Genomic DNA, 19,608 nt, shown 5'->3' with positions numbered 1-19,608 from the left:
GATGTAGTCAGATGGTTCTGAATCGATTCAGCTACACCAGTACGGAAATGTCAGCGAGTCTGCTTTATTGGCAGATTTACGCCCACTATGTGCTATAAACACAAGTTTAAGTTTTGTCTGAAATGCTTCAGATGTTTTGCGAGAGCGTGAGACCCTGTTCAGTCAGCAAATCCCTAAAAAAAAGGTCTGGGAAAAATCAACCACAACTGTTTTCAAGTACAGCTGTATTGAGTTGGCATCAACACTTACAAACAAATTCACATGTGAAAATCTAAATAAATGCTTTAAAAGCATTGAAAATCTTCAGTTCTGGGGATCTGTTTCAGTACAAAGTGCCCCAGTTTTGATTTACACAAATCAACAGTCACAAAACAATAATAGCAGAACAATCTATAAAAAAAACTTGCAATCACCCCTCACACACGCACGCACACATGCGCTCAGTGATGAATTTGAACAGTTTTTCTCAGAGTTTAGTTAAGATAAGGCAGCTTCCTGTTGTGCTGCCCTCTGACGCGCTTCCTCTCAGAGCACCGTTTCCTTAAACACTCCGATCAGGCTGTGAGGTCGCTCTGAGGGCTCCAGACGAGATCCTGCCCTTGAACCTGCTCTAGAGCCCACCCTCGAAGACACTTTCCTCCTGACTCCCCGTTGTTCTGCGAGCTCGATGGCAGCACAGGTGAAGGAGCTGAGGTCTCCACAGCTCTGCAGGTGCAGCACACCCGGCCTCCTCCTGGGGGGACGAGGGAACGTCTGGGAACAGCTGCCAGCCGCTGGCTGCTGGGGAGGTTTAGGCTGGCAGGGACCTAAATCAGAGTCTATGAACACCTGAAAGCACATTTGAAAGTAAACGTAACCACACAATAGATGAACAACACTATTATTCTCCGAAGAAAGCAATTTCCCCCTGTGAGAGTGAAATTCCGAAAGATTCCTTCTTAATCTTTGGTTTCCTGTTGATGTGGTGCAGCTTAAATTTTAACTCATTCATAACGTTTATCTCATCCAATTTGTTTATTAGCAGAATTGAGTGAAACAGTAGATTTAAGGGGAAACCCCAACCACATAAAGAACAATAAAGCAGAAATATGTAGACTAACAGATTAAGCCTTGCTTGTATTCTTCTGAATGCTAACTGTACATCCAGAAACTCCTACCTGTTCTATATAACTTGCACAACGTACAGCCTCTTCCATATGCTCCTGATCGGACTCCAGAACATTCCGGATGCTCTCCACCAACTCCTGAACCTCCGAGTTCAGACCCTGAGCTGCTGGCTGCTCCAGGATTTTCCTGACCAGCTGCTGTGTGTGTCGGTAGCTTTGGTAGTCCACCATGGAAGAAGGCCGGGGCCGCCGGGGCACTCTGTTGCGGCTGCCCCGCCGAAGCGTGACCTGGTTCTGGGTCTGGGCGGACAACGTGGACTGTGATGTCTGAGTGGAAGAGTCTGTGGTCCGAAGAGATGGGGCGAGGAGGGCGTCACTGCTGCTCTGCTCTTCAGCCGGGACCAGAGGGGAGCAAAACATTTCAAGTTCAATTCATCACCACCCGCAATGATTCAGATGTGAAATCACTCTCCAATAATATAAAAATTTTGTGTCCCTGTAGCAGAAAACTGAAGAAAAAGTGGAACCTTTTGCAATCAGCACCGGATCACTGCTGGAGCGATGAATTTTTGCCTTCCTCCGCGTCATCTGCTGCTGCTGCGGTGGATGGAGCGCAACGACGCCCGCTGACGCTGATAATGGACTCGTGTCTGTCAACAGAACAGAACCAAGAAAAAGACCCGACGGTTACTGATGGATACCAACTCCATTAGTTTGAACAGGCCATAAAAAACTGAACCTGACCAAAAAAAACCTGGTTCTGACCTTTGCTAATCTTAACTGACCCTCATCTGAGACTGGATGCTCTAAAAACAGACTTCAGACTATCCACCATGACTCAGAGAATCATATTCAGATCACCCGGACTGCAGGAGGATCCGATTATCACATCATTGGAGGAATTAATACACAATGTGGAGGCTGGTTGTGATGCAGTTGTGCACAACACCAGACAGTAATCCGACCTGACGGGTGTAACGTGATCTCATTAGCATTTGAGGTCACACAACTCCCATGGCATGCAGGGTCCCCATTGTTTATACCCTGCCCAACAAAAGAGTGCCCCAGAACTGGGCTTCCAGAGTGAACAGAGCCAGAACTCATCAGCAGTGGCCAGTCATTAGATTTATGCTGTTTGCTTCCACGTCTGTTAAAAATATAAGATTACTGCATGCAAGCGTGTTAAGTTACAGGAAACCAAGAATAGAAAAGCTTGTTTTCTAGCTTGTGGGTGCAAACGTGACAGCAGAAGGTGCTGAACAGAAGTTATTATTAACCCCGAACCGTGAGCACTGCTGGAAATAATGGTTAATCTAAAGATTTATGGGGTTTTTTCTGACATAGCTGTGAATTTTTCATACAGGTTTCATTTTCATTTTCTGCTGCTGTCAAATATCCGTTAATTAGGTCTCTTTTGCCTCGCCTGATATTCTTTTCTAACTCATCGTTGACAGTTCAACATTATAATCTCAGGTGAGGGTTAGACTCAAGATCATGGCGCTGTAACTGCACTAAACCGCCGACATTTCGGCATCACCGACCCCGCAGGTAGAGATCTAAACATCCAGCAACGTCTGGTTCTAACCAGGGAATTATTTATTTATGATTTCATCTCACAAACCAGTCCAAGGTTCTGTCACCAGACACTCTGTCAGGATTTCTTCATGACACCTGTTGTAACATCGTCTGCTGCCAGTCAGAGATGTCCAGCGCAGATGTCCTACCTGAAACGCCGGCGGCAGCAGGAGAGGCAGCCTGACTCACTGAAAGCTCAGTCAGAGCGATTTGTGGCTCCTACAACGGACGCAGAACATCACACGGTCACACCAGTAAAGCAACTACAGATGTTAGTCAGAAAAGGAACCATAAACACATTTTTCTTTTGTCTTTCTGTTAACTTGTACAATGAAGGACAATGAAGAGGAACGTGTAAAAACTCAAGTTCAAGCATATTTAACGATAATGTTTCCAGGAAGAATTGGGATGTATTAAAGACTTCTGAATGATTGTTCTGTAAAACTCAGGTGTTACTTGTATGTACCTGTGTGACTGTTTCTGCAGCAACAGCTTCATATGGGGGTGGAGGGTCCAATGGGCAGAAGACCTCAACTCCTTTGATCCGAGCCCCGTAGATATGAGGGAGGGGAATCATGCTGTCCCCGAGCATCCTGGCAGGAATAAACCACAAACCTATCACATCCCCCTTCACAACAACTCAACACATAAATCAGTTCCTTAGTGATAAATCCCTTAATATAAATGAATACTTAAATAATCAACTAAGAAAATTAGTGTCTTTTTGAGTAAAATTTAACATTATTTGGACAGATTGAAAAAACCCTCTAAAAACCACCTGCAATGCATGTAATTGATGTCAGATTTACATCTCATCACTTCTGTACAAGTCACACCTGCTCAAGTCCAATGTGCCACTGCAGATCCCAGAAAATCAAACCTCATATAAACACAAAACGTGTATGTACACGTCCGCAGCGAATGATGGATCACTTAATGATCCATGAAATCACCACATTGTGTGGCATTGCTCTGGTCACCTGCGAGCCACACGGGGTGTGTAGGAGTAAAAGGTGGAGAAATAGGAAGGTGGAGGGGCTGGAGCCACAAAATCATCGGGGCCTGGGACAGGGGGAGGCTCCTCCTGGTCTTCAACTGTGGTCCTGGCCTCATCCTATCACAGAGCAGTAAAACCCATCACATGGTTATTCTAGATGGATGGATGGAGGGATAGATCGATGGATTTTGAGGTATCAGGAGTCAGATAGTCAGCTGCCTGTGCCCGCCTGCCTGTCAGCTTCAGGAGCTGCCAGACAGAGCTGCAAGAGGTGTGAACGTACCATGCAGGATGCTCTAGTGGTGAAGATCTGCAGATATCTGAGAGCCGCCGCCATGAGGCACACCGCAGTGGTCAGAGCATTCAGAGCACACAGTGCAAACAACACTTTCTGGAAGAAAAAAGAAAACACTGTACTGGTAACGATAAAAAATACCGTTTTGTTTTAAATAAATGGAGCCTTAAAAGGCATTTTAAGACCACTTAAAGATCTTTACATGACTGTCTCTATTCACCCTTTCATATCACATTCATGCACTGATTCACACAATGAAATCCAATCAGGATTTAAGAATCATCCGTGCAGATGCACACACTGAAGACGCAGCTTCAGGAGCTACTGGAAAGATCTGTGTGCAAGGTCAACAGGAGTGTCCATTCTAAACATGAACAAACTGGACTCTACTGGGTAATTCTGAACTGACCGAATCTAGGACTGCCGCTATGGACACATACTGATGGTGGTGGTTTGCCGATTAAACACAGCAACTTAAACTTCTACATGATGCATTCAAGGACTGTGGGGAAAAAACAACCAAAAAAATACTAGACTAAAAGTAGCTCTTGGTGATGTCATTCTAAGAAAAATCTTAGAAATTCCGCAAATCTTTAGATTTTTCTTAAAAGTTATTGACAAAGCATCTTAGGACCTAAGAGAGCTGCTAAGGAGAAAACTTGTTAAGAGGAGGAAGGAGAGAGATTCTCCGTATACTGAAGGACAGTGATTTATTAAGACTCTCCCAACTTGGTCGTGCAGGGATGATGTTGTGGTTGACCTCATCAGGCGTCCCTCCCAACATAGTTAGGCAATAACAGCTGAGATGAAGTTAATCACAACATTGGATACCTCGTTATGATACGTCGCCTTAACCACTTTATCCCTTTAAGGGTCACGGGGAGGTTAAACGATGGGCGAAGGTAGGGTCCACCCCTGGATGAGTCGCCAGTTCATCACAGGGCCCTATATGGAGCATTTTTGTGGGTTTGGTACCTTGCTCAAGGGTATTTGGGCAATGCTCCGAAGGTGTTCTTGCACTTTCCCCTGCTACCAGAACACTTTCCATGTTTTGTCTGTCCTGGGCTTGAACTAAGAACCCTCTGCTTCAGCCCAGCCCCCCAACAGACTGAGCCCTACCTTGTATACCTGGCTAGGGGAACAATGTCACCACCTTCAGTTAGCAAAGGGGGTTTCAATTGTGTTCTCGTCAATCTGCTAAAACTAAATGGCTTTGTACAGTGATGCTGGTAATGACAGTAACTACTGCGTCCGCCATTAGCATCAAGTAGATTATGCAGTATATGGACCAGCATGGCAAGCAAATTTAGTAATTTGCAAATCAGTGAGTTTCATCATCATGACCTGCAATTATTTTCATGATTACACACTTGTTAATACAGTCGCTTGTTGTCAATGTCCTTTCATTATGAGGAGCACGTTTATTGTTGTACCAACCAATCACAGCTTCATCTTCTAGCAACCTCAACCACACCACCAGAGGAAGATTAAAGTTTGTCCTTCTTGTTCAGAGATACTCTAAAAACATCCTGAATCAGAGTCTTTGCTAGTTTTTAGGCTAAGTTGGGAGCTCTTAGGTGAATACAGGTCCTGAGGTGTTCAGATGCAATGTCAAGAAAGTGAAACTTTAGCACTACAATACTTGGTATTTTATAATTACCATAAATTCTGGTGTATAAGCCGCTACTTTTTTCCCCAGGTGTCAAACCCTGCGGCTTATTTATGTTGTTTTCCTGCTCATGATCTTCAGACCAATAAAATTACAGAACAAGTCACTAACACAATGGTAGGGTCAGTTATTTAGATCCTTGATTTGGCGCTTCATACACGTAACACACACCCTAATCTTGGAATATGAAGGAAAGAATTTATTTCATGCTGCTTTTAAATTAAATGCCATCAATCTGGATGTAACAGATGGAAATAGAGCTGCTGCATGTAAGTTTGGCATGAATTAATCCATGGTGAGACTTTGGAGATGGTACAAGTGTCTCAATGCAAAAAGATGACGAAAGCTTTCCTAGGAAAAAAGGCCCGATGGGCTGAACTTGAACACGTTCTTGAAGACTGAGTACACACAGAGAGCAGACGTGTGAGGGGTTTCCACCATGCTGAAAAGCCAAAACAATTGCCACTGAAATGAAAATGGAAGATTTTGCTGGTGGACCATCACGGTGTCTCAGATCTATGAGACAAACTAACCTGTTGAGGGCACAGACGACTTTGTGTCAGCAACTTCCTCCTAACTGTGAGGAAAAATTTGGAAACTTATGTAATATATGTTTAAAAAAAAAAGGAGGGGGGGTTATCTCTACTTCAGCGCTGTCTGTGGTACTAAGGTAGACACCTGCGTTTTATAGTCGAATGTGGCTTATATATGTAAAAAGTTGATTATGAACTACCGTAATTACCATTGCGGCTTACATTTAGGTGCGCCCCCACACCAGAAATTACGGTAGGGGGCCCTGAACATGTGACTAATAGATTTGTGGTTGTTATTGTGACCTCGTGTCCTCGACTGTCTTATCCTGTATGAAAGTAACAGTTCATTCTATCCTACAGTCACTTCAAGGCCACAGGACACCAGCTATAAATAAGCAGCCTGTTTGTAGAAGGATCACGTGAGAGTGAGGTGGCACTCCACACTGCGTTAACCTTGATTAAAATAATGCACACAGACAGTAACCACACGCACATCAGCATTCGCACACATACAAGGAGGTGTTTGATAAATGTCTGTTATTCCTGTTGGGGTTCGATTGGTGAGCTCAGAGTGCAGAGTCAGCAGGGCACCTTCAGCAGGATCCTCATGGTGCTGCAGGAGTGAGCAGGATGAAGCTGCAGCAGCTTCTCCTCAGGACATTTGGAGGTAGGAGAGACGGCGCAGCAGTAACACACGTCGCCGGCTTCACTCTAGAGGAACACACAAATCAGCAGAGACGGAAGAGATCAGCTCACATGCTTTAACATCCCTGACTGGGACATGGAGCATAAATGACTGGTCATACTAGGACAGATGGCATAAATGAACTGGTTTGAGTGGGACAGGGAGCATAAATGACTGGTTATTCTGGAACATGGAGCATAAATAACTAGTTATTCTGGGACAGAGAGCATGATGGAATGGACTGGATTGACTGGGACAGGGAGCATGAATGGCTGGTTACTCTGGGAGACAGAGCATAAATGGTTGGTTACACTGGAACAGGGAGCATAAATGACTGGTTATACTGGAACAGAGAGGATAAATGGACTGGTTACACTGGGAAAGAGAGCATAAATGACTGGTTATAATAGGACAAGGAGCATAAATGACTGGTTAATCTGGAACAAGGAGCATACATGACTGGTTACACTGGGACAGAGAGGATAAATGGACTTGTTACACTGGGAAAGAGAGCATAAATAACTGGTTATACTAGGACAAAAAGCATAAATGGACTGGTGAAATTGGGAAAGACAGCACAACTGGACTGCTTATACTTTTTTACTGTTATTACATGAGGACTAAAAATGAGGCATCACTTAAAATTCCCTCGTCAAATCGGGGATTTCGGCTCTATGAGCTGGTCACGTGAGATGATTCCATTATGAGTTTGAAAGAGTCACCATTTCCCCTCCAGGGAAAAACTCTATTTTAGCCCAGTCTATTTCTGACAGACTGTCCAAAACAGAAAGGAAAAACAGACCTGTCAATATCTGAAAGTAACCTGGGTCACCAGGTTAAACTCATTTCAGATTGCACAACAAACAATTATTTCATTACTATATGTTTATCTGAAAGTCAGATTTTTAAAAGTGACCTCTGCATCATGTAGCTGTCACAAACTTGGAACCTTGATCCTTAGAGTAACCTTTTTTTGTAACTTTTGGGCTACATTTGATGTAATATCACATATATAATGTCGCTTAACATTGTAGTATAGTGGAGATATGAACAAGCTCGTGTCCTCGGACTAGACAGCTTTATGATACAAAGACGAAGAAGAATGAATCTGAACATAAAATCTGGGTTGGGGAGAGTGCCGAGTGATTTACTGCTCATCAAAATGTTACAATATAGCATCCTCACCAGTCTGCAGCTGGTCATACTGGAAACCAGCTGGGCTCCCTGGCAGCAGAGGATGAATCCAGCCAGATTAAGGAGCACACACACCACAGACAGCAGGACAAACACATTGACCTGGAGATGTAGGTGCGGGGGAGGGGAGGTGGAAGAGGGAAGGGAAGATGGATCATTGTGGTTTCAACGCTAAAACAGACGGTCAGATCTGTAAAACAGTTAACAACCATGATGTCATCGATGGTGAGAGACGCGACACTCAGACACACACAGGCGACTGTCACACAAGAGAGAGGACGACTACTCATAATGGTGTTTCCAATAATATCTCTTCTTAACCAGTAAGAAAGTAAATCTCCACATCTACCTCTGGAAATTATTAGGATTCAAAGCCCTCACACAGAAAAGTGTTGTTCATTATTTCAGGCCTCAGCTGTCGGTTCTCTCTGCAGCCTAATCAGAGCTCAAGTGCTGCTTACAAGATACTTGCACACTTCATATTTCTGACTGAAGAAAAAAAATCAATGACCTCCAACAGAAGGTTAATATTTGCTGGTCTGACATGACTGGTCACAGCCGCTCCAGGCTCTTTAATCCATGAAAACAAAAACAATCTCCAAATTTTTTTGGGACCTTATTATTATTATTTTTCATATTTACCATCGATAAGATCTAACAAGCTCTTAGAGATTTTAATTGTTTCTGCTCTTAAGCATTTCAAATCCTGACTCTACATGTGTGGCTCGTTGTCCTTCAGATGAGGAGCCATTAAATCTAAAGCATGTCTGCAGCCTTGTGGTCTTAGCGTGCGTTGTGAAGCTGAGGATACGCCCTGAGCAGCCTACAGAAAGCAGATACCATCAGATTCAGCCTGAAAAAAAAGGAAGCAGTTCCTGTTTTTCTTTAGCTGATCTTCATTTCTATCAGGTTAATGGTTTTTTAGGAAAGAACAATGACTTTGGTCATGTGACCAGGAAGCTATAAGCCTCCGGCCACTGTCCTTCGTGGGGCTTGTTTGCCATCAGGCTAGATGACATAGAGCCGTGTTCATTACAGGTTGGAGGCATGGGTGAATGTCTTGACACCAGATCATTGTGAAATACTGTGGGCCTCCCCCTGACATATTTATCCACACACTGTTTGGTTGCACCTTGAAAATAAAGTGCAGCTGCTGTAATGTTTGACAAAGCAGCAGAAACCTGTCAGGACTGCTTCCGCCTGCTGCGGCCTCACAACCTGCCGTCACTGCTGGTCCCAGGATGCCGGGTTTTCTAGCCCTCTTCATTCACAACTACACCATTTTTTCTAATTTCAGCAAGCTTCTTTTCTGCATTACATGCCACAGAGAGCACATTTCCAATGCTGATGGTGCATTTTGTTCCATTTACCTGCTTTATTTAACCTGTTCTGAGACTACAGTCTGAGACTGGGTTAACTGTAGGAATAAATTAGGGAAACCTTATCCTCATTCTCAGGAGAATGATGTGCTAAGGTTATATATTAATATCTTATTTTTTTAAGATGCAGACCTCTGAATATGCATGTTGATGTTAACATCTCATGGATCTGGACAGTGATGGCTACATCAGTGAAATTACAGTGGAAGTTGACAATAGGATAAGATGCAGGTTTAATAGGTCTAAAATCTGGACTGAATTTAGTTTTTACAAGACAGGACAGACAAACTATAAATAAATACTTGATAATATGGAAGAACTGACTGAGGAAGGTTAAATACACGGAAGAATTCAGATTCTGTTAATGTTTAAACAGTGAAAGATTAATATATATTCAACTGGTTTTTGTGCCGTCAACAACATAACATGAGGAAACCACCTGTCTTACCAGCAGCAGCATTGGCCTCCTCCATGTTGTGAGGCCAACAATGCCCGACAGAATGACCTGAAACACACGAGGAAAAGAACATTGATTTAAATTCATAATCACATAAAGTTCAGTCACTTCAGTCACAAAAATATTATTAGTATTTGAAGAGAAGCAAAACAGAAGAATTCAGTTTAATGCAGCTGAGATCCAAAATAAAGACATAAACTGTGATGACATCAGGACCACATACTGAACTCAACGGGGATACAACAATTCTTTGAAAACAAGACGACCACCTACCTAAACAGCTAAATAGCAAATTTTTAGGAGAAATGGCATTCAAAAGCAATCATTAAAAAAATCGAAGGATGTGCTTCCACCAAATTGGCAGCAGCTGAACAACAGCCCTTTCTGTAGACAGACGGTGCAGACGTTTTCCTGGACATACGCGCACACACACCCAAAGTCCTGTGTGTCTGTAAGATCACTCTGACCGGCCTCATCACACACACTCAATCAATGTTTGTCTTGACTGCCCAGCCTTGGTTGGGGGTCATATTAAAGGTGTGTATAGCCTCCATTAATTATTGAGTATTTCAATAAACTTTTGTGGGGGGGGGGGGGGTTCTTTAAAATGCTCTTGTTGGAACTTTAAGCATGTTTCACATCATTTTAATATTGACTGTAAACACATTTCTCACATGATAAATTTTTGTTTGACATTTCAGAAGGTGATAAACATGTGTGTGGATGAGATGCGGGGAGTGCAGGCAGAGCAGTTTTCAAGCTGCCACACTTCGCCATCATAGACGTCCTGCCTCGTCCCACAGAAGCAGGTTTGATCCACCCGAAAGCTGTTAAGAACTGTGCCGAAGATTATCTGTACATTCAGCACTTATGATGCCTTAAGGTAGTGAGCCCACAACAAGTATTCAGACTCACACATTTTCATAGCAGTGATGTTTGAGCAGATAGATTTTGTTGAGTTTATGCAGAGATTTGTTCTGGCTGATACTGGCTGAAACGTTGACTCCCAGACCCCCACAGTGCCAACTCTCTCATCCTGACTTCAGAAATTACTATTTGCTCTTTTTATACTTAGATGTTACAGCAACTGCAGATCTATTTGCCAATATTTCAGCCTTTCAAAACCCTGCACGTGCAAAGTGGGGAGATTTTAAAAAGCAACACCCTTAAATAAAAATTAATAAGTTATCTCATTCTAAATCAAAAGTGTGTTTTAATTTGGAACGTTTCACTTTACATATGCATGCAGCAGCAGCACACTGAGGGCTGACACCAACCCCCAGAGGTTGAACACCTCGAGCAGAAATCAGATAAGTTCCACAACAACTCTCACGTTGTTGCGCTTTTATCTGTCGTCATTTCCGCCTTAAAATGGGAAATAATAATATAATGAAGAGTTTTCTCCCCCCCTTAGAATAGATTTTTACCAACATCAGCCCACACAGATGGCTGCAGCCTCGGACTGGTGCGTGCATGACGGAGGGAGAACAACCATCAACAACCGCACATGGAGGCGAACTTACCGACGAACCGGCCCAGAACGGACAGGAGTTCCGAATGGGGGGAGAGTTGCTGAGGGACAGAGCTCCGAAGGACAGCGCCACCATGGATCCTCCGAGCAGCAGCTGCAACAAGCCGAGGGAGAGCAGCGGCCGCCCGGGCAGTAGCCGAGACCCGCTGCCCGTCATCCGCGACGAAGCGGACAAGCCGCGGGGTCGATTCCGATGTGGCGGCTCGCTGTGCGGCGCAGCTCCGGTGACCGGACAGCAGGATCCCGGCAGCACCACCGGCAGCGACATTCCCACAGATTGGAAGGAAAATCCGAGAATGTGCGGGATTAGTGCAAGGAAGGGTCTGTGCTCCCGAACTGCAGGGTGGGTCCCCCTGCCATCATGGTGGGCAGTTTTAAATAACACGCTGACTGAACGGCACCGCTGCTGGGCTCACTTTCACATAGTTTGGCAGCCTGTTCAGTCAGTAAGAACGGGGGAGGGGCAGAAGCAGCTAGCCACTGTGGGACATGTGAGCAGCTCTTCTGCAAATCAAAGAAATGTGTTCCCATCCCTCCAGGCTGCTATTCATCTATCACTAACGTAATTGAGGGCCTGGTTTTTGTTATCTATCCAGAAAGTTCTGTTTCCGGCCTGGAAGCATGAAATCCTGGCAGCTCCACGTTTTATTGGGACATTTTGATTTCTTAACTTTTTTGTTCTTTCCATCTGAACAGCAGAAGCAGAACCGATTGTTAGATGGAGACTCTGATGGTGCCATTTTTGCCCTGGGGACAAAAGAATTTGGTGGTGTGCAATCACAGAACTGCCCTTTGGAACTGAATTCATCACAATGAATGAGAATATCAAAGACTTGATTATATTGTAGCTTGTTGGGGAGGGTCAATGTGGGAATTTCCCAGCATGCTTTGTGGCAGTGTGTCTGTGGGTTCAGGTTTGTGTTAACCCTGTTTTTGTTGTAAATGTTATTTTTTGCAACTTTCAATGTTAGTGTTCTATTTATTGAGTTCTGGTTGTTGATGTATTTAATTACTGTTTTAATTACTGTTTGCACTTGGACACCAAAAGCAAGGTTATGTGTGTGATTGAAGACCTCCCTTTGTTCGTGTATCTCGTGTTAAGTATTATATGGAATGGCACTCTGGAGGACATTTGCAGAACAAGCCTACAGAGGTTTCAGTCTGAGTTCTCCCACAGCCAAGAACCCTAGAGTGCTACAATATTACTTCATATAGCTCAAGCATCTTCAAAGTAGAATGTTATTTTTAAAAAGAGTGTGGGGTCTCACTCTTACCACTCTATTTAGATCAATAACTCCAAACAGCAGCAAAGATTGATGTTTTATTGGGTCAAAGGTCAGTGCAGCATCTCCTGGGAGATTTAAGGGCTCTTTCTTTCTTGCTTCCTTCAGTCGACCAGCTTTATGGAGATGCTGGTTTCACTTTCCCAGCAGGACTTGTCACCTGCCCACTCTGCCAAAGGTACCTTAACTGGTTTAAGGACCAGGTGTCCTGTGTTTGACTGTCCTGACCTAAAGGAGAATGGGTGCACCATTGTGGAGAGAAGTGAGAGACATCAGCCACACAATGCTGGAGGGCTGAAGGCCACTATCAGAGCAACCTCCACTTCTAGAAGACCCCAGCAAACCCACAGACTGATGGACCCCTACAGAGCTGCATTACTGCAGTTCCTTTAAATGGAACCCATACCAAGAACTGAGTGACCATTCTTGCTTTCTTGTGTGTGTGTGTGTGTGTGTGTGTGTGTGTGTGTGTCTTGACAGCCCTCTCACACACACTATTTCTGCTATTTTGGGTTAAAGCTGGATTGTTGTGAACTGGAGGAGGAACAGGAAGCAGAAAGAGGAAGCAGGAATAGAAAACAGGAAGTAGAAGAAGTGGGCTACAACAGCAGGACTAAATGTTCCTGCCAACATTAACTATACCCTGGTAGACCTCCACTCGCAGAAAAAGAAAAAATATGTGCTGTAGAGCATCCCTGATCCCATTTTTATCTTCTTTACACTATCAGAAGTTCTGATCTTGAAATATTTTAGTTACAAATGCTGATACAACACAAAAATGCTGTAAAACATGGTTGTGTAATGATGTTACTAAATCAAAATATCCACCTGTCCAACTGTTACATGAACTTTTTGCTGGTTTAATTTTACGTATCGGCAGATAACTTGATAAGTCTCAATTTCTGTTGATTGGACCTGTGTTGGCAGAAAAATCATAGCATAATCAGAGATTTTAAACACAGCTCACATTGTTATATGAGTATCATCACAAAACAAAGATATAACCAAAACTACACACATCATCAATCAACCAAGAGATGTGTAGGAGAACCAAACAGCCAACCAGGAATCTTCAGCCCTGTGAGGATCTGAGGCAAGCAAGAGTTGTGAAACTGGTTTTACTGAAAACTAACCTGTCTCAAGGGGCTCTGCAGCAGGCTGCTGCTGAAGTGCCTCTGCAATCAGGAGGAAACTGCACGAGTTTGACCTTCATGGAAGGAGAGCAAGGTGGAACCAGTAAAAAACACGAGAGTAAATCCTCCAAGGACTGGCTGAACTAGGAGCTGGATAGTCCTGGAAATTTCCGTGTCAAAGTCGAGATTTCCATTCATTCATACCTTATAATACTGTTTATCGTGAGCTATGTGTAGTATTTGAAAAATAAATTTAACTTATCGTCATTTGGTTACTTTCATCAAGCTCTTCGAGGAACAGTAAAGAAATTCTGCTTTAATTCTAAATGTTGCATTTAAGTGACACCTGTTGGTTAAAGTTGGTACAGCAGACTGCACTTTATGACAGTTTTAACTAAACCCTGATTTCACATTGGGTCTAATTCTTCCTTCACTATTTAACTCACAAAGGGCAGCAGTTGAGGATGGATGTTTGGAGGTTTTGTGAGTTTCTGATTAGTTTGTGATTTAAATGTATTTGTAGTGTGATATTTGCAGGGATATGACCCACACAATGATGATATTAATGTCCATAAGTCATATTTATGCCAGAACAACTTGGTGGCACCATAATGTATAAATTAATTAATCTGATCAATTGTAGTTTCATTTAATTCTCCATATTTAGTGTTTTCTGATCAAATTGGGCAGTCTGACATTAATTGTGCTTGTTGATTTTGTTACTTGGATTAATCATGTAGCACATAATGTGAATATACTGTTAAAAACACCACATTTCTCATTTTGTAAGGTGTCTGTTAATTGAGAGTGGTTACATCATTGTGTCAATGTATCCCATAAATAATACATTGTGAAAAGAAGTGTACAACCAATTATCGCCAACCAAACAATATATCCCATCATCCTCTGCAGTCGCACATGCAAGACTGTCATGATGTTAATTATTAAGGGCATAGCAGTACATTAACAATGAAAAGACCACTGAGTGTATTGTTTTAATTAAAATTTTACAATGCAAAATACTCCGGTGCCGACATCAATCTGGAACACGCTGATATCTGATTTTATGACGCCATTTAATGTGCACTTTATTTTAGCTTCCACTATATTTAATTCTCAGTTGAGCAGAGGGTTAAACCTGGAAGTGCGTGGGCAGATCAGGGAATAAAATGGCTCCTAAGTTAGGCACAGGTGCAGAATTCAAGATTTTTTAAAAAGCCAGTTTCAAAATGTCTAAGTAACATTACAGACAGAAGCATATTGAATGGTTGGAGCCGGAGCCTTCTTAGTGAAGGCTGGGTGAATCCTTTCAAACATTACAGTACATGCATACCTGATGAAAAGTTTTTATTTTGGTGTTTCAAGGTGAAAACATACAAAGGAGTCAGCAGATCAAGTGGAATTTTCTTATTGTCTACCTTTCAATGGTTACTGAACTGTCCACCATGACCCCTTTTCAGCAAACTCTTGGATTTAGATACCAGCATGTTGCTGATCAGCATCACTAGAAGGTTCATCTGTGTGTTAACATACAGGAAGTCATGTGTTCACATATTTAATATCCGTTAGCAATAATGTCTATATTCAAAACAACTACTGTAAGTCTTACTGTGCAGAGGTGCACCGAGCACATACTGAAGGCCTTTGTGGGGACGTGGAGTTTTTCATGACATCTTTAGATAGACACTTAATGCATGAGCGGATTTCTTTGGAAAATCAGGCGGCAAGATTCCTTAAACATCCTGGTCAAATAGGTCAAGTCAACCAGCTCTCCTATCGCTGGTTGAAATCTTCCTCCCGTTTCTTCGTTGAGTTTAAGATCTTGCTTTAAATAATCTAATAGCATAAACAAGTAGTGTACAGTTGAACCCTGATCTCTTGTAATTGGACAGTGGTTATAAAAGGTCACACCATGGCTCCACCCCCTTGGTCATTTCTGTCAAATGTTGGAACTGGCATCAATGTAATCCAGCATCCTTTCATGGTGAGCAACAAAGAGACATGTTTCTACTATCAGCTGGTTGGCCAGCTTGGTTACACAAGCTCATGTCTGCCATTGCAATATGGTGACTTTAATTTCATAACCGCCCATGGCTGGTTCTCGCTATCATACAAACAGCTAAGCTAAGATACACTAACTTTCATAGTGTCACCTGTGACGACAATGAACGGCAGTAACAAAAAGACGGAATTGTAGTGTTGGTTCCTTCTACACATGGCGGACAGAACAGGAGGTACAGTGTGCAGCTGACTGTAGTTTGGTTGGTGAGTCATTGGAGGTGACAGTAGACAATACAGTGGTTGGGAGACAGCATTAAGGTTTTGGTGTCACTGGTTCCCTGGTTTCCCTTTAAGCTTTACAGCAGCATAGGTTTCAGTATGGCTGGGTGGTTGAGGGGCAGAGCAAAGACAACCCAAACCTCGAGAGACTAAGAAAGTAAAAGGCACTTTAAAAACTGTAATAAATTTCAGAGTTAATAGATAGAATATATAGATATATACCATATGTATACACAGGCATTGCAATATTGGAAGGAATGCAAAGACAGAGTATAAACACTTTACCATAGATTATATATATAGTATTTATGCATGTAGAATATAATAATATATGTATGTAACATTTGTTGAACATAGTGATATTAGGAGCATAAAAAAAGCAGGTACAGGTGTGATAAAGCGCATTGTGGGGTTTCATTGAGGTTTCTGTGAGGGCGAAACTCGTGGCAATAAGTTTCAGTTGCTGTGCACAAACTGAAGAGTTGCATAGGCAAGAAAAGAACTGGTTCCCATTCGCTCAGGTTGAAGCCTTAAACGCAGCACATACAAGCACAAATACAACAAAACAGTAAAGAGAAAAATTATGTTCCCCATCTAAAGGGATAGTTCAGAGTCCTTAACTTCCTTGAAGCAAAAAAAAGGCACCCCCCACCCCGTTTTTATCAAGCAAAGGTCAGTTCAAGGTCAGCAGCAGAATTTTTGTGCAGAACATGATGGAATGGTGAGTGTGGGAATAGTCAGTGCACGTGTGTGTCCAGGAAGCAGACGGCTGGCTCAGCTGTTGGGAGCTGGCGCTACAGTTCAGTGTCCTGGTACTGGTAGGAGTTGGTGGTGTAATATCCCGCCGTTGCCTCCTCCCTCAACTCCTTTTTAGAGGGCCAGAATGGACTTCTCTCCTGAGAGGACTGAAGCGTGTGGGGCTCAGGACAGGAGCTGGACCTACCAGGAAGGAGAGGAAAAAATATGGCCTAACTTGTGCTTCATTTTTGCAATTAGTCCAGACAGATAAATCTCAACAAACATTAGATGGAGGGTCATGAAATTCTATACAAACGATTGTGTTTGGATTTCTGTCTATTATCATTTATTACAGTCCAGTGTCCTTGTGTGTTTAAGGACCTCATCGGGGATCGTTACAATAAGTTTATCATCCGACGCCACCGCAGCTGAGTGGTTCCATTAAGTGAGTGGTCAACTCTAACATGGAACAACTGGAATGTGTGTAAAGAAGCTTTGCCGACACAAACACACTCACAGCATTGCAGCATTGTGTCCTACCCAATAGGCTGAGGGCGACTGTGATCCAGCTTGGGTGTCTTCAGAGGGACGGCATAGATGTCTGGGTGCTTCTGAGAGATTTCCAACTGCAAGCATCCACAGGTCATGAATTAAAATACGCTAACATCGTTCCTGAACATGCAGAAAATCTTCTTTGTCCATTTAATGATAATCTAAAAGTCTTCTAAATGTCTCTCTTAAATGCTAATGTTGAGCTGGCTCTACCTTGGCGTTCTGGGCCTGCTGCATTTCTAGTATCCTCCGAGCTCTGGCAAAGTGGTCCATCTTTTCAAAGGCCTTGATCTTCCCCAGGAAGGACCTCATGGATGGATCCTCCACAGCACTCTCCACAGCTGCCTCCTCCTGCTCCCTCGGCACAGTTCCTGGTGAGTGACCTGCAGCTCCTGCCATGCTGGATGCAGGGGGTGGTGGAGGCATTCCCAGGGGCCACAGTTTGCCAGAGGAGTTGAAATTGAGGGGTGGAGGTGTAGGCAAACGAGAAAAAGAGGCTGCTGAGCGTGAGATGGGTGGTGGAGGATCATTGTTGCTGCTGGCTGGGCTGCTGCTGGAGGGAGAATCATAACTTCGGCTGGAACTGGGTGGGGGAGGGTGGTGTTGACGAAAAACCGAGTCCTCCCTCAGAGGAAGCTTCACCTGACAAAAGAAGAAGCAGACTGTAAAGACAGATGCAGAAATGTATACATATCTCATAAACAGCAGACGTGGAACATAACCTGGCACTGATTAACCAAACTAATGCTGCTCTTCACTCTTATTTTTAACATTCAACAACTGTGACCAATCTTTTATACAATCCTTTGTTTTGGTTCATCTTTATCTTTGATGCTCAATGGGGTCTGAACTGCCTCTATGGAAACATGTCTGATAACATGTCTGATAACAAGACCGTTAACGATGCTAACGATGATGATCCATTAGTAGAATGTGGAGCTATTTAGAGTCAATACCACCATCATTATTTTTAACTCATGTGACGAGGAAATCTGAACAAATTATTAAAATGAAAAGGAACACATGGACAAACACCAGCGTGAGAAGAACTAATTCAAATGGTGTCATCTTTTTTCATGTACAGTCTACAGATGCAGAGTGTTCCTCAAGAAACAAACTTCCATTGATAAAAAGTCTGATCAGCAGAACACCTGACAGGGTAACACTCACCTTGGGGTCTGTGATGAAGACAGATGGTGGGCTGGATCTGTCCAGGACTTCACGGCTGCTGATTTTCCTGATGCGACTCCTGATGTCTGGATTGTACCTGCGCAGGATCTACGCACAGAAGGGGGGAGTGTACAGAAAAAGAATAAAAGTCCGCCCTTCTTCCATCAGGAAGAAGGGCGGACTTTTATTCTTTGTCATTATTTATGAGGACATATGATTTTGTACTTCAGAATTTTGATGGGGTGTAAGTCCCCGACTGCACTAAAGGTGGCAGCACAGTCCTAATAATGAAAGTGCTGTTTTTAATACGATGCAGCCTATATGACAAATAGGAACGAAGAAAGAGGTATGATGTCGGCATTACGTATATTTTATAACCGTTTGGTTGGTAAAAATGATTAATTTAATACTGCTTATTCCTTAGTCCAGTTGTCATTGATGTGTGTCCTGTTCACCAGCCTGTTGCTGTATTTTGTTTTTGTCACAAATTTCCAAACTCCTAAAGTAGTTCACCTTCCATTAAAGGAAGTTTTTCCTTATAACCTAAGCTTATATATGTATGAGATAGACCCCCAAAAAGTCAACTTTGGGGGTTGAAGCTCAGGCTCTCAAAATTTGAATGTGGCCCAATTTATCATCCTGGTCATGAGAACGTCACAAGAGGGTCACTCAATCATCTCTGAGAGGTTTAAATCTCTGTCAGTAAAATAATCTAAAATGTTCTGTTGAACAACAACACAGCTTACATATTTTCTTTTTGCCCTCAGTTGTTCATAAAATACTCTTTAGTATTTGCTCTCTGACCTCCTCAGCTGTGACAGGTTCAGATGAGCGACTGATGGCGGAAATGTGCATCATCTCCATGTCTGGCTCATTGTCTGTGTAGGTCCCGGCCTCATCTGCGGTGTCGTCCATGTCAGAGGTCAGCCGGCTGTCCATGCTGAGGTAGTCGGCGGACAGGAAGGACAGACGCTCCATGTCCTGGCAGTCCAGATCACTTTCTACTCCCTCCAGCTAGAAGAGACACATGG

The 19,608-nt window shown here is 43.1% G+C and overlaps 2 protein-coding genes and 1 long non-coding RNA gene across 6 annotated transcripts in view; 1 reads left to right on the top strand and 2 right to left on the bottom strand.

The window, feature by feature from the left end:
• Nucleotides 1-207: 207 nt before the first annotated feature.
• On the bottom strand, nucleotides 208-11,956 carry fam189a2 (family with sequence similarity 189 member A2). Of its 2 annotated transcripts, XM_057034306.1 has the most exons (11): nucleotides 11,414-11,955; nucleotides 9,882-9,938; nucleotides 8,046-8,156; nucleotides 6,767-6,886; nucleotides 3,962-4,069; nucleotides 3,662-3,795; nucleotides 3,148-3,274; nucleotides 2,831-2,900; nucleotides 1,634-1,756; nucleotides 1,158-1,495; nucleotides 208-828 (listed from the first exon to the last, which is right to left on the bottom strand). In XM_057034306.1, exons 1-11 carry the CDS (start codon nucleotides 11,687-11,689, stop codon nucleotides 526-528), a joined length of 1,767 nt encoding a protein of 588 aa, XP_056890286.1. In that variant the 5' UTR covers nucleotides 11,690-11,955; the 3' UTR covers nucleotides 208-525. The 2 variants fall into 2 exon arrangements, with proteins under 2 accessions (XP_056890286.1, XP_056890288.1); XM_057034308.1 differs by lacking the exon at nucleotides 8,046-8,156 and having other exon boundaries at nucleotides 11,414-11,956.
• LOC130526547 (uncharacterized) lies at nucleotides 9,878-14,857 on the top strand. The gene is made up of 2 exons (XR_008950787.1): nucleotides 9,878-10,773; nucleotides 11,140-14,857. It is a non-coding gene; the product is annotated as an uncharacterized LOC130526547 (long non-coding RNA).
• Nucleotides 14,858-15,169: 312 nt separating this feature from the next.
• The window catches only part of LOC130526544 (tight junction protein ZO-2-like), a 39,701-nt gene continuing 35,262 nt past the window's right edge, over nucleotides 15,170-19,608 (bottom strand). For 2 of the 3 annotated variants that reach the window (XM_057034302.1, XM_057034301.1), the window contains 5 exons: nucleotides 19,382-19,591; nucleotides 18,578-18,685; nucleotides 17,621-18,049; nucleotides 17,396-17,481; nucleotides 15,170-17,056 (listed from right to left, as the gene is read on the bottom strand). In XM_057034302.1, coding sequence (XP_056890282.1) covers nucleotides 16,912-17,056; nucleotides 17,396-17,481; nucleotides 17,621-18,049; nucleotides 18,578-18,685; nucleotides 19,382-19,591 — 978 coding nt within the window. In that variant the 3' untranslated portion in view covers nucleotides 15,170-16,911. Of the gene's footprint in view, nucleotides 17,057-17,372; nucleotides 17,482-17,620; nucleotides 18,050-18,577; nucleotides 18,686-19,381; nucleotides 19,592-19,608 lie in introns of all 3 variants that reach the window. The other variant, XM_057034303.1, reaches the window with a different exon arrangement.

This window comes from Takifugu flavidus, chromosome 5 (assembly GCF_003711565.1).
Source record: "Takifugu flavidus isolate HTHZ2018 chromosome 5, ASM371156v2, whole genome shotgun sequence".
NCBI lineage: Eukaryota > Metazoa > Chordata > Actinopteri > Tetraodontiformes > Tetraodontidae > Takifugu > Takifugu flavidus.
Note: the sequence above shows the minus strand (reverse complement) of the source record. Positions and strands in the feature narration are given on the sequence as shown.

Bases quoted from the DNA above. Each gene is read 5' to 3' on its own strand.
- fam189a2 (XM_057034306.1), bottom strand. From the start codon at position 11,689: ATGTCGCTGCCGGTGGTGCTGCCGGGATCCTGCTGTCCGGTCACCGGA. The intron at 8,157-9,881 runs GTAAGACAGGTG...CTACATCTCCAG, and splicing joins GGAGGCCAATGCTGCTGCTG to GTCAATGTGTTTGTCCTGCT. The intron at 3,796-3,961 runs GTACGTTCACAC...GCTCTGTGATAG, and splicing joins CCACTAGAGCATCCTGCATG to GATGAGGCCAGGACCACAGT.